The following is a 14,142-nucleotide window of genomic DNA, read 5'->3' as shown; positions in this document are numbered from 1 at the left end:
CACAGAACAATCTTAGTTACAATTGATCTTAGGCGCCTACAATCAACTTTACAATCACCATACAATTGTCCTATTCCACGTTACAAATCGCTTGCAGACTACTTAGGTTTTTATTCTTGTTTAGCAAAAAGGTATGTTGTTTCACTCTTCTTTCAGCATTGTGTCGGGTGGGAATAGTACTCTTAGCTATCGACTTGAAAGTTATGTGGTTAACTATCGTATTTAACAACATTTCTTATCTGTGGTGCGTACTTCATGTTGTTGAAGTGTCGATTTGAATCATAAAGTTTAACAAAATTAAGAGGCAATGATGGAACGTATAGCAGGTTTTATGTTTGAAACAGACCAAGTCTTGCACACCATTTTGTCAAGTTTATTCTGGGACTACAACGATCTAAGCTACTTAAGATTGGTCCGGACCAATTGTAAGTTTCGATTGTAGCTTACAATGATCTTAGCCTACAATCGCTTAAGGATGTACAATAATTGTGATGCTGAGATCGCTTTGTGCAAGTGGACCCAGATCTTTTACTCAGAAATATCTCTGCATGAAAAGGTCTCCATGGGAGGTCGCTTCAGGTGAACCCTGATCAAACTTTGACCTCTGAATCTAAATTAAGGATACATGGGTTCTTCAGCTATCATATGTCCGCTTTCTAAAACAATTTTGGTTTCATTTCCTTTTTATCCTCGATTCGAAAATTTCAATCTTGGCAAAGAAAACCACCACAGAACACAAATCTACCCTTTATAGTACGTTTTTTTTATGTAAATGCCATTGGTCTCACATACATTATCCACAAAAATATAATGGCTCCGCTGTTTTTGCATTCAGAACTCCCCGATTATGTTCCTTTTTGAGATACAGAAATCAGATATGTGTTTGAATGTTGGGCTCACTTGTAACGAGAATTTTGAAGCCTCGACACTGATTGGCAGATTAGAAAGTTCACCTGACGGGGACCTCCTGTTTAGGTGTTATCAGATCTTGCAGAGTGGTATTGTTTCGGAGTAAATGATCCAATTTAGTCAGATAGTAATTGCTACTTATGGTATGTATGACAACTATATCGCCAGATGACAGTATTTGGAATGAACTATATTGCATATAATGTGTGATAATAAATGATGATATTGTTGATGTTGGTTTAGTCTTCATTGAAACAATGCTATGACAGGGCATAATAGATCCCCTGTACTATGTGTTATTTCCGGTATAAAAGATTTAAAGAGACTATGAGATTTGAAGTGACACCGCAGTGGGAGTCCGGGTTACAATTGGTCCCCAGTTACCTAAGCTTGTTGTACAAGGCAACTGGATGGATATGGTGGTGCCTTGGAGTACATCATAGTCCCTGTTATGTGGATAGTTGCTCATGCTATCAACCACTTGTTTGGTACAGATGTGATCATTTACAGGCCGCTGTCATGAAGTTTGAATATTGCTGAGTGTGGTGTTAATCAACAAACAAATCAAAGAGTGATTGTGTAGTTATTCAGCGTTGACTTCTTATGTGTTTGTATCAGATTGGTTGGCTGGTTTGTTGTTTTTCGCCACACTCCACAATATGACGGCGGTCTGTAACTAATGGAGTCTGGACCAGACAATCCATTGATTGATATCATGAACATCGATCCACTCAATTGGGATCGATGACATGCATCAACAAAGTTAGCGAGCTTGACCACCCAATCTGTTAGTCGCCTTTTACAACAAGCATAGTCGCCTTTTACGGCAAAAAGACCTATTCTACCCCGGATGTTCACGGGTCTGTTTGTATCAGAATACAAGAATGGTTGCTCAAAGTATACTATCAACCACTGAAGCATCTAGGAGTGTTGTCCATCAGCACACTGAGAAGGGTGTGGTGCTCGCACTATATGATATAGGGGCCACGAATGTCCCAGTCATCCAAGGCAATTCTCTGTTCAGAGTGGCGTTCTTTGGGAACTCCAGAAACCTATGATCATGGCATCAAATCGGAGATTCACCCTGATTGTTTCTAGGTCTGTCAGCACCATGCATACCAGTGTACAGTACCAGTGGCTTTTCACCAAAGTGTTAATGTGCAACACTCGGGGCTTTCCTCCAACATTTAAGCTTGTGTTATAACTGAAATACTGTTGAAAAGCACCCACTCTGATAAGCAAGTACTGTACACGCACTGAGGACACTCAGTGTGTGTTCCAGCCCCGACTAGATCCCTGCAACATCTGTTCGGGCATCTTCTCGAAGCAAGAGTGTCCACTAGCCTTTTTATAAAAGTCTTGTTTCCACCCTTGCCACATCAAGCCCACTTTCCTGTGCCAAATATGATTGGACTATGGCACATATCAATAGTCCAATCTGAGAATGTTTCACAAAATCAACATCCACGACTGGTACACCTTTGTATGAAAGTGATTTACCGTTACCTGTCTTTGTTGACACGAATGTCTTTGTCATCTTTTAAACTCCCCCCACGATTGCCTGTGCTTTTGTGTCTGGGATAAAATCGCAAATGTTCACAATATCTGATCGACTAGGTTGTCGCCTATGATAGTTGCCATCTTTGTGAAGCTATACGAGATAAAAACAGCGATGATTGAATATCGCATTTTTATGACAAGGGGCACAACTTGTGATCTACGCGAGGTGGCGCCAGGGTTGGGCCAAGAAAAGGCCTTGCTGTGGCAAGGGTAGAAACTAGACTTTGATATAGGCTAGTGGACACACTTGTCTTGGGAAGATGCATTTCGGTAGGCCTCTATAGCACGGAATTTAATGCTATGGTTGACGTAATGTACATCATGCTTGTTGCAAGAATGATGAAGTTTGGGATCAGGTCCCAACAAGGTTCAAAGTGTTGATATATTTCATGTTGTTTGTTTGTTGTTTTACACTGCACACAGCAATATTCCAGCTATATGACGGCAGTCTGTAAATAATCGGGTCAGGACCAAACAATCTAGTGATTGATATCAAGAGCATTGATATATTTCAGGCTGTGAAGTTAGGAAGAAGAAATACCCCATGCTTGGCTTCAGATGAATGACAAGGATTGGGTGGATATAGTTCACCTGGGCCCCGTACCACAAAGCGATCACAGTAATACGACAGTCGTAAGTCTACGTTAAAGTATAGGAGTTACGATCACCTTGGCGCTGCGATAGCTTTGTGGAATGGACCCCTGGTTTATTGTGTGCCATCATGCTACATCTGTGCCAATCATTACTTTCTGGAGTCTGTTATGAGTCTTATTTACATGTGACACTGATATAGATGTAAAAATATGGGAGTGGGGTATCCATGTTAAACTGTGGCAAGGTATTTCAGCACAGCACAGCACAGAACAGAATGCCGGCATAAGCAGCCATACACACACATGCAGGTCATAGTATCCCAACTGCATAGATCGATGCTCATGATGTCAACCACTGAATTGCCTGGTCCAGGCTCAATTGTTTACAGACCGCAGTCATATAGCTGGAAAATTGCTGAGTGATGCATTAAACAACAATAACAATGTATCTCACCTCTCATTGGACAAGATTCTTTAGCTGTGCTTAGTAATGTGGAAGACAACAACATACAGGTATATCTAATATTTTATTATATGTCAACTTTGTCTCCTCTGAGAGAAGCACTAATTTCCTAATTTAGAAAAATAACAATTTGTTGATGGGACAAACAATGTTTACAATTCTAACATAATAATGTCTCTTGGCGAAGCAATAGTGTAAAACAAGAATTATGTGATAAATATGCATCTGTACTTGTCACACTACAGAGATAGTAACCACGTTCCTGACACATACTCGGCTCAGATGTTGAAACTGAAATAGTCACATCTTGACAAAACGTAACAAAACTGTTTCGTCATTTTAGGTTTGTAAGTGCTCAGTTATGCTGTTCAATACCAAAACCAAATTATGTATACATACTACTGAGAAAAAGTAGATTCACAATTGGAAGGGTGTGTTGCAATACCCACCAGCCATGACAGACTAACTTTGGTCATTAGAAAAAATTTGGTGTTCCTTAACCTCTTTTGAGTAGTATTTATCTCTGTTAAAGACATGCCTGAGTCTGACAACTCAACATGTTACTATAAATAGTTTAAACAGAAGAAGAACAAAACCGATACTTAGGACAATACGCAGGAAGCATCATTACATATATGTTACAAACTGCAAAAATTACCATCATCGCAAAATACAAACATGTTCAGTGATGATACAAATGATCCTGGGTAATCCAGTGTATGATTGTCTCAATTCTATTATGATCAATACCCTGGACTTTTTGTTTTGAGCGAGTTAGTTGGGTTCAATACCCCTTTTAACAGTATTCCAGTTATATCACAGCGTGTCAGCTTAATGTGGGAGGAAAGCCCGAAGTGAGGCAGGTCTCGGACGTTTACCACTTTGATGAAAACCCGCGAGCACGGGTATGGTGCTGACGAACCTAGAAACATAATTGCGTCTAACAGGGATTCGAACCCACAATCATAGGTTTCTGGCGTGCCCAAGGGACGCAACTCTGCACAGCGAATCGTAGAGCCTTAGACAACTGGGCCACCCATGCCCCCACTTTTTGTTTTGAGTTTCGGTTTGTATGACAAGACACTAAAAGTAAATGTCAAATCAAATTACATTGCTCTTCATGATTTAATCAGGCCTTCTCAAATACAACCATGCAGACATCATTTCCTGCTTAAACAATCATACAGAGCATTTTTTTTTAGTCAATTACACACAGCAAGGTCTTGTTTGGAGTGAGACAGAATCTGACTAGATCTATGCCCAACTCACGTTTAGAAGAGGTGTCTAAAACTGATAATATGCATAATAAAGCATACCGGGTTGGTTGCTGATTTCAAGCTCCTACGCAACAGAAATTCTGTGCTAAGTCAGAGATAGGAGAATGAGTGAGTGAGTGAGTGAGTGAGTATGGTGGTTTTACACCACTTTTAGCAATATTCAAGCAATATCACGGCAGGGGACACCAGAAATGGTCTTCACACATTGTACCCACGTCGAACCCGGGTCTTTGGCGTGACGCTTTAACCACTAGGTCACCCGACTGCCCCCAGAGATAGGAGAAATGAAGCTGGTGATGTCACTTTGAAAATAATGCTATGTTGGCAAATGGATGCATGTTAACATAATAGATTGGAGACATAATACACTGGATCGCCGAGGATGGGTACAAATAGGCCCAACCTTAGTGTGACAAGTACATCTGACAATTTCACAATCTATTATATGAACTTCTGACCCTACCCTAAGAAAATAAGTAAATTCAAACCAGTTTTATCAATGTCCTCCTTTCAAATTTATCAGATCGTCAAGAATAATTCTTTCTGAATGTTGCCAAAATCAACTGTATATATAGGTCTTTGTGATTTTAATTTTCCAAAATTTCTCTTTCAGCTATATGCAACAGTATCAAAATATCCAAGCCAAACTTTCATATCGTACATGTTTCATGAATTAATTTCTTATTTTTTTATGGGGACATTGTTCTGGTTGTGTAAAGTAAATCAAGGCACTATTTTACTAATAATAATGTAATGGGTATCTTTTTAAACTTCCAAGTAAAAAAACTACCAGTAACTTAATGCTAAAATAACTAAAGCAATAAAAACGTAAAAGCCTTGTCTAAATATATATATATATAGTTCTGTATATAATAAATAGTCATTAACAGTAATGGACGGACTACTTCATAGTTGTTCAAATGCTTTGTTTACAATCATATATCAGAATAAAATAAACATGAAAACAAATGACTGAACAGATCTCATTTGCACAAAAATGCTTCTTTGAATCAAGCTTCACAAATATAAGCAAGCTTCTCTTTTTCTCAAGCCACATAAAGGTCGTTTAAATAACATCACTCAATGTTTAAAAAATCTTAATAGTAATTCTTTTGTTGAAATTTCCACAGAAACTTGAAGGCTGAAATAGCAAATACCGGTACATGTGTCATGTTTTGAAGCATGCTGACAATTTAGTTTAGAATAGGACAGTATGTGGAACCAAGAAACCGATAAAGCAAATCTCAAACTATATTTCTTCAAATTCAACATTATTTCAATTTCCCCACTGTACACTTTCACCTTACTTCAAAGAACATATAACCCATCCATACAGTGATCTACAATATTAATGGCCTAGGAGCTGGACAAGACATGTGAAATGGAGCTTGGAATTGCACTATCCTCAGTTTCTAGAAAGACATACAATGTTGAAAAAACAATCAAATGCCATTATCGTTAAAGGTCATTTTCTGTGAACGCTGAAACGTTTACCGATAATATAGACTCTCCTTTCATCCAACAAGTATCGGTACCAGTATAGGTCAACCATTATCCTTTAAAGGGGGACCAGGCTTGGGCCAATATTGGCAGTCCCACCAAGTCATTCAAAACACACACATCAAATGTTATGATGTATATACTGAACAAAATAGGTAGAGGATCATTAATATTTGGGGGAATAGTTTGTAGTGGAGACTGACCACACAACTTTGGAAATATATCCCCAAACATGTTCATGATCCCTTACCTTTTTTGTACAGTATATGTCAAACTAGATGTGACCTTTACCCAACTTACACAGAAATGGCTGTCTCAGTTGGACACAAATCACCAATCACAACATCTAGTCTTGAATTTGTGAGCATGGTCTCTCCTGAAAATGATGTCATCAAAAATTGATGTGTTTATAACCTACTTTGATGGAAATAAACACCCCAGCCCCCCCCAAAACATTACCAGGTATGTTGTCTATTTTGATACTGTTTTCTTGGTTAGGGCCAGAGTAAGTGGAATAACATGTATCATGCTACAAAGTTCACAGCTGATCTTTCAAGCTTTGACAACATGGCTCCCCATAATACAAAGATGGCAGGAAAGATTCAACAAAATGAGTAAAAAGGCACTTACAAAAACTCCACTAAGCAGGAATAAAACATAAACAAGGAAACATTTTATATACACACAACTGCTGAATCCTGAATCTACAAACATTCTGGTGTTAAAGAGAACTAGATCTTATACACACCCTAGGAAAGTATAGCAATGGCCTCAATTGAGCAATTCAACAGCAATGCCATGTGTTTGCATTAACCACAAAATGTACGCATGGCTTAATTATTGGTTCCATAGGATATGAAAACAGTTTATCTGAAAAGCATTTACAGTATTCGCCGTAAGAAGCACCCTGGGAGCTTAGAATATTGACAAAGGGGCGCTTGTTAAAAACATTTATATAATGTTTTAAATTTGTGTTCGGAGATTGAGTGGTCGTGAACAAACCTGTTCCAAATGTCAATGAAACTAAAACCTGGATAAATAGTTACTGGGCAATTATACATCCCTTGCACACTCCTGCTTTCACGTAAAAAATAGTAACATAGACAAAATATGGACTGTCATAAATTTTCGGTCTCAGGAGGGTGCTGTTATATAGATTAGTCACTTGATTGGTCTAAAAATTGGTCAGGGCACTTATTAGATCAGGGTGCTAATACGTGAATATGTTAATGCTGGAGACAACTGGAAACTCTTTTTATCGGAAGTAACTGTATATACACATTTTTTGCTGTAAGCTGCACTCTAACCAATACTGAAGAAGCAAATTGCTTTATCACAGACGTTCATCTATCAATTGTCCTAATACAGCAACATTGCCATGGACCTATGCCTTGGTCATGACGGATTCATTGAGGAATATTTTCCAATACAAAAACAAAAATAACAGGTCATAAACAGACTACATCTATTTCACTGACAATATATATATATATATATATATACACTCATGCTTATATAAAGGATGCAAATTGGGCAGAGTATCACAGAGTGTATAACATCCTTATAATGATAGCATTATGAGAAGTGGTTCCATAGTCATAGTTACGCTAAACTCGCCGCAAGTGGCGGTAATATTGCTGATGCGACATCATATAGTATTCTCTGACTCCACTTGAGTAAAATGTGAAGGCTAAAATAATTGACATGGACTCGAGTACCAAATTTCAATGGTAATATGCCACACAACTGACACTATCTTTATCTCTCAGCATCATCAAAGTCAAAAGGCATCCAGACACTGTACCACTTCTATTCCTTGTTTCTAACTGTTAGAGAGAAGACATGAGTTATCTCCCCTGGTTGTGTACTCAAATCCTTCATTTTGGACTCGAGTCCATCTAAACATGACCTACACTCCATTGAGATGTTCAAACAAATTGATGACAAACTGGTTGCTGCTGATTCTAATCAGGTCACTTCATGAATGGCACTTGTTTGTGACAGCTTCAGCACAGAATTATATACCTCCACAGATGCCAGCTCACACCAACATGTAATTAAGGCAGGGTGGTAGAAAGCGTAGCACAAGACGACAACCTGCATTAGCAACACAGAGGGATGCATGTGGTCTGGGAAGTACACGTATTGAATCAGGGTCACATCTACTTTGTACAACTGAAAAGTCCAAAGTCACTTCTTTAAACAGTGTAAATATTCAGCCATGACAAATATAATTCAGGATTTTGTTGTCAATAAGTTGCCTAATGACAACAAACTTAACTGACTGGTACATAATCAGAAATGATTTGCTCCACAATGAGCAGTTTTTGGTCGCTTATCTGAAAATTGCATCTGCTGCAGTGCTGTAGATAGTTTGTATAAAACAGCTTATGATACAATCAATTCCAATACTGCCATATTCCAGAAGCTGTTGGTTGTAACTTTTCTGGCCCCAGGATACCACATGGCATCAATATCTTCCAACTGTGAGCACAATATCACAGTTATTTCATATGAACATATCTAAGTAGGCTGAATAATGTGTCTGGATAGTAACCTCAGATATGTATTTATGCATCTGGTTGAAAGTTTCATGTCTCACACGTGATCAGACATCAACTTCATCAGTGATGTCAACACCTCCCTCTGAAGCAGCATTGTCAGCCATGAAGTTAAGCAGACTCCGAGCTTTCTGCAGGTCAGCAGAGTCTTCTTCTAGATTATCCCAATCATCCAGATCTTCCTCTACCTCAGACTCATCAAACACTGTTGTCTCTTCACAGAAGGATACACGTTTCTTGCTGGATGTCATACTGCTTGGATCCAAAGCAGCCGATCCATCATCATCATTATCATACGCGGCAGTAAAGTACCGATGCTGTCCATCAATCAACCCTCTTGGGTCTGTTTCATCAGATCCTTGAGGCTCTGGCCTCTCCCCTCCATCACTGTTAATCCACATTCTATCCGAAAACATGCTGTTCTGAACATGGTTCATGGGCGCTCTTGCCTCTGGTGGAAAAGGTACCCTTGGTGATGAATCGCATGTGAAGCCTGGCTTTGGTTGAGCTGAGGTTGGACGACGTGGAGACTTGGATGACTGAGGATAAGGGATACCAGCAGCTGAAGCTGACATTGGTCGTCCTCTAGTTGACATAGGTGCCTTTGATCCCTGTACATGAAGATTAGCCAAGCCCTCATGTTCTCCTTCATCTTCATCCTCAAAGTAACCCTCCCCTTCCTCTACTTCATCGTCATCACTACTGAGGCTTTTCAAAACATAGTTAACAATATCTTTGGCTATTCTATCCAGAGCCTGTTCAGGAGACTCAGATCTGATGTCAAATGTGGGGTTGATTTCTTCCTCAAATGAACGAACTTGCTTATTTCTTCTAGCATTTTCTCGTATGTTTTCCTGATCTTCCTGGCTGAGAACCCGTCCTCTAGGATACCTCTGTGCAATTGCCCTACCTTGCAAAACATTACCTTCTGCGTTTTGAACAAGTTCTGGAATGGGCCTTTCATATTTGGGCTCTGACTGTGCTAATTCGTTTTGTCTGTGTATTTCTTTCTTCTTCTCTTCATCTTCTTTTCTCTTCACCTGCAGCCATTCATCATACGATACTCTTTGGTTTCTTTCAATCTCCTCCTTACTCAGAGGCCTTACCATAGGCCTCTTTCCAGGCGAAGGAGCTCGCTTAGTCTCCTCTGGGGCCTTCTGATTTTTGCCCATACGTAATCTAACTTTTCCTAAAACAGGCCGTCGGTACACATATTTGGTGACAGGTGGTTGGGGAAATTCTGGTTGGACAGATTCAGCTAAAGGTGAAGATGGTGGTTCTTCATTAAGGGGGAGCTCTGCAGGTGCCTCCGTCTCAATATAGCCAATGATTGCCTCTCGTACCATCTGTTCTTGCATCTCTTCAACTGTTGTGCCTGGTCTCTGTATTCGGAGTTTGGACCTCTCTGTTCTGATAGGGGCTGGAGCAGACATCGGTCTATTCACCCCGAGGCCATGAATACCAGACACCTGTTTAGCTCTCTCATATGCTCTTCTTGATGCCTCATCATTACGAACGGTTCTGTCATCTTTCTTTCTTCTAAACGATTCTCTCTTCTTCTGTCTCATCCACTCTTGCACAATACGTTTGGAATCTTTATATTTTTCTTCTTTTTCTATTCGTTTCTCAATCTTTTCCTTTCTTTCAAGCTTTTTTCTCTTTCTTTCTTCAGCCTTTTTTCTACGATACTCCAGATCTTTCCTTTTGACCCAATCTTTTACAAACTCGTTTTCTGTATTTTTCAAGAAGGTGTCTGTACCTTGTCTTGGTGATCCTGATGAAGACCTACTTCTAGAATTTGACCTACTTCTTGATTTCTTTCTTGGTCTGCTTCTATCTTTACTTTGTTCATTAGCTGTATTTGGTCTCTTATCTGGCGTCCTCTCACGTTGTCGTTCTCGAGATGTTGAGCGATTCTGATTCATTCTTGTGGCTGATAGAGGTCGTGTCCTTGCACTCCGTGCCCTTGACCTTCTTTGACCTGCATTTGTTGTCTGAAGAGTTCTTATTGTGTTGTATGCATCGTCTTCACTGGCAGGGTGTTGTAGGTTTTCTGTAAGGAGATCACATGTCAAACATGTTAAAGGAAACTTCCCATGTTTCACAAACAATTTTGCAAAAAGTAACACAAAAACACAATTCCCATGACTGACAGTGTGACCAAATGAACAGAATTTGTAATGCAGTTCTGGTATGATGAATCAAGGTTCACACTAAATTCAGATTTACTTACCTTCCTATAATGAAGTAACACAAACAAATACAGCTGTTATCATTGCATAGAGGTTATTACATAACATAACAAAAAGGATCGGATGTTAGTGATGACTTGCAAATAAAGAGTGAGTGAGTTGGGTTTAACGCCGCTTTTAACAGTATTCCAGTAATATATTGAGGCATGTCAGCTTAATGTGAGAGGAAAGCCCAAAGTGATGCAGGTCTCAGACGTTTACCACTTCGGTGAAACCCACGAGCACGGGTATGGTGCTGACAAACCTAGAAACATAATAGGGGCGAACCAGGATTCGAACCCACAATCATAGCTAGGTTTCTAGCATGCCCAAGGGACGCAACTCTGCACAGCGAATTGCGGCGCCTTAGACGACTGGGCCACCCGTGCCCCCTGCAAATAAAGAGCAGGAACTTTATATTCTATATGTCTTCTCTTATAGACATGTAATGAGTGAGTGAGTGAGTGAGTGAGTGAGTGAGTGAGTGAGTGAGTGAGTGAGTGAGTGAGTGAGTGAGTGAGTGAGTGAGAGGCGTCACACCGCTTTTAACACTATTCCAGTTATATCACAGCATGTAAGCTTCATGTTTGAGGAAAGTCCAAAATGATGCAGGTCTCAGGGTGCTTTGGTGCAACCCACGAGCACAGGTTCCTGGTGTGCCCAAGGGATGCAACCCTGCACAGGGAATTGCAGCACCCTAAATGACTGGGCCACCAGTGCCCTCTTATGTCAAAATGACATCAAACAAAATATGAAATAAGAATGAGAAAAGAGCCCAGGTACACAATTCAAAGTTGTCCAAGCACTTCAACCATCAAAATAGTGGGTACAATGTGTGAAGCCCATTTCTGGTGTCCCCCGCCGTGATATTGCTGGAATATTGCTAAAAGCGGCGTAAAACCATACTCAGTCAGTCAGTCAGTCAGTCAAAATAGTGAGTGAGTGAGTGAGCATGGTTTTACAACGCTTTTAGCAATATTCCATCAATATCACGACGGGGGACACCAAAAATTGGCTTCACACATTGTACCCATGTTGGGAATCGAACCCAGGTCTTTGGTGTGATGAGCTACCCTACTGGTTCCCATCAAAATATAACTAATGATAAACACACAACAGAAACTAGTTTGTGTCTCATCACCTTTATCTCCCCTGCGTCTGTTAAAGCTGCTGTTCCGGTATTGGGCAGGCATGCTCCGTGGCACCAGCACTCCAGAGGGCGGCAGTCCATGGCTGGCAATAGCATACTGTTGTCGAAGCAGCTCCATCTGCTGGATGTGATTGTGAGTCAGTGCAACCTTCTGTTCCACGAACTGCCCACTCACCAGCTGCTGCAACTCAGAATACTTCTGCTCCAGCCTCTGCTCAGCAGTTTCTAACGGCTCCAAGCCGATTGGCCGGAACTCACGCATCTGGGCCCGTTTGTTGAGCTTCCGTTGCTGTCTCCCTACACGCCCACTGTCGCTCATTGTCTCGATTCTATCGCTTGCAGAGTCTCTATCAGTGCTCCCTTCACGCAGAGAGGAAGTTTTAGCTGATAAATAATTCTGATTAAAATCCCTTTCGTGAGTCACTTTTTTTCCACGACCTCTCTGTCTTTGAGGTTGTGAACTAGAGCTAGTATCATGTTCAAAAGTTGAGTCTGCAGTGGTTTCACTGAATTCATTTACAGTGTACGACTCGTCTTCTGATTCTTCTGCAATGCCCAGCGAATGATCCTCTGTTATTCCATTCTCAACATGACCATTAAGAACATGACCATTGGATACAGGTCCATTTTCTCTCTCCAATTTTTCAAAGAAGTTGAGGGTATCATTAATATTGTCAGCCTGTGTTTCAGTCATGTTTTCTACTCTACTGTCAAGATCTGCCGTCTGGTGGGAGCTCTCCACCAAGTCGTCATACCCTGCGCCTGATGTGTTGTCACTCTCGTTTACAATATCCTCGAGTAACTTCAGAGATCTGGGGCTGACGTAGCTCATCGCACAGCACTAATGGTGGTCATGGTCATTCAATCTGAAACAAATAATTGGGATGTAATTATTTTTATTCATGTGAGCAATCAATATCAAAGTTGGGAACATCAGAAATGGCCTTCAAAAAGAAATTATCCGTGTGGGGAATCAAACTCAGGCCTCCAGTGTGACCAGCAAACCCTTTAACCATTAAGCTATCACACTAGTCCCATTGTCCCATGTATGCTAGGAACACGACACTAACAAACTTCCTCGCATTTCTCAGATGTTTCATCAAACACGAATAAAATGCATGTTTGAAATGTTATTTCAGTTTTGTCTGCCTTACCAACCAGTAAAAAATATTGAAATCTGTTATGGAATCTTAAAATGTTCTCTCTAACTTGCTCCAGAAAAGACTTCACCATGAGCAAAGGAAAGCATTCACAGGTACAATGCAGGATTATGATTGTAATTGTTTATAATTATTTCAAAAACAATTTATATTTTACCCCCTCCAACCTTAGGATAGTATGGGCATAAACGTCCATGCAATGAGTACAATCTTATTTGTATTTGCAAACTATCAGACCTAGGGCGGGAGAGTGGGAGAGCGAGTGAGTAAGTGAGTTGAGTTTAACACTGCTTTTAACAGTCTTCCAGTTATGTCACGGCTTGTAAGCTTAATGTGGGAGGAAAGCCCAAAGTGAAGCTGTTCTCAGATGTCTATCATTTTGGTAAAACCCACAAGCACAGAAATGGTGCTGACAAACATTAGAACAAATAAATGGCAAATCGGGATTCAAACCCAACTCAGACAACTGGGACATCAATGTCCCTGATCTGCAGAAAACAACTATAAGCATGATGACTGAGTTTCCTTTACAACCCATCTTCCTGAGGCAAGGGGGCTAACTATCTACAGTTTCCAGTCCAGTTTCCACCAAGTGGATGTCATACCATGAACTAGCTAATGTAGATATGTCTACTTCTGCTGCTCAGTGATCTTGATTTAATATGTACAACATTTCTATGTTTTGATGTCACCATATTAAACCTTCTTCTGTGTTAGTACAGAAAGTGAGCGGATGTG

The 14,142-nt window shown here is 40.2% G+C and overlaps 1 protein-coding gene across 3 annotated transcripts in view; it reads right to left on the bottom strand.

Annotated features, from left to right (window-relative positions):
- Positions 1–3,576: 3,576 nt before the first annotated feature.
- Positions 3,577–14,142, bottom strand: part of LOC124119165 (trichohyalin-like) — a 26,902-nt gene continuing 16,336 nt past the window's right edge. For all 3 annotated transcript variants that reach the window (XM_046481587.2, XM_046481585.2, XM_046481586.2), the window contains exons 2-3: positions 12,236–13,110; positions 3,577–10,916 (exon numbers count right to left, since the gene is read on the bottom strand). In XM_046481587.2, the coding sequence (XP_046337543.1) occupies positions 8,911–10,916; positions 12,236–13,076 (2,847 nt within the window). In that variant the 5' untranslated portion in view covers positions 13,077–13,110 and the 3' untranslated portion in view covers positions 3,577–8,910. The remainder of the gene's footprint in view (positions 10,917–12,235; positions 13,111–14,142) is intronic.

Source organism: Haliotis rufescens, unplaced genomic scaffold, assembly GCF_023055435.1.
Source record: "Haliotis rufescens isolate VD_foot unplaced genomic scaffold, xgHalRufe1.0.p SCAF_6, whole genome shotgun sequence".
In the NCBI taxonomy this organism is placed as follows: Eukaryota; Metazoa; Mollusca; class Gastropoda; order Lepetellida; family Haliotidae; genus Haliotis; species Haliotis rufescens.
This window is presented reverse-complemented; position numbering and strand designations above follow the sequence as displayed.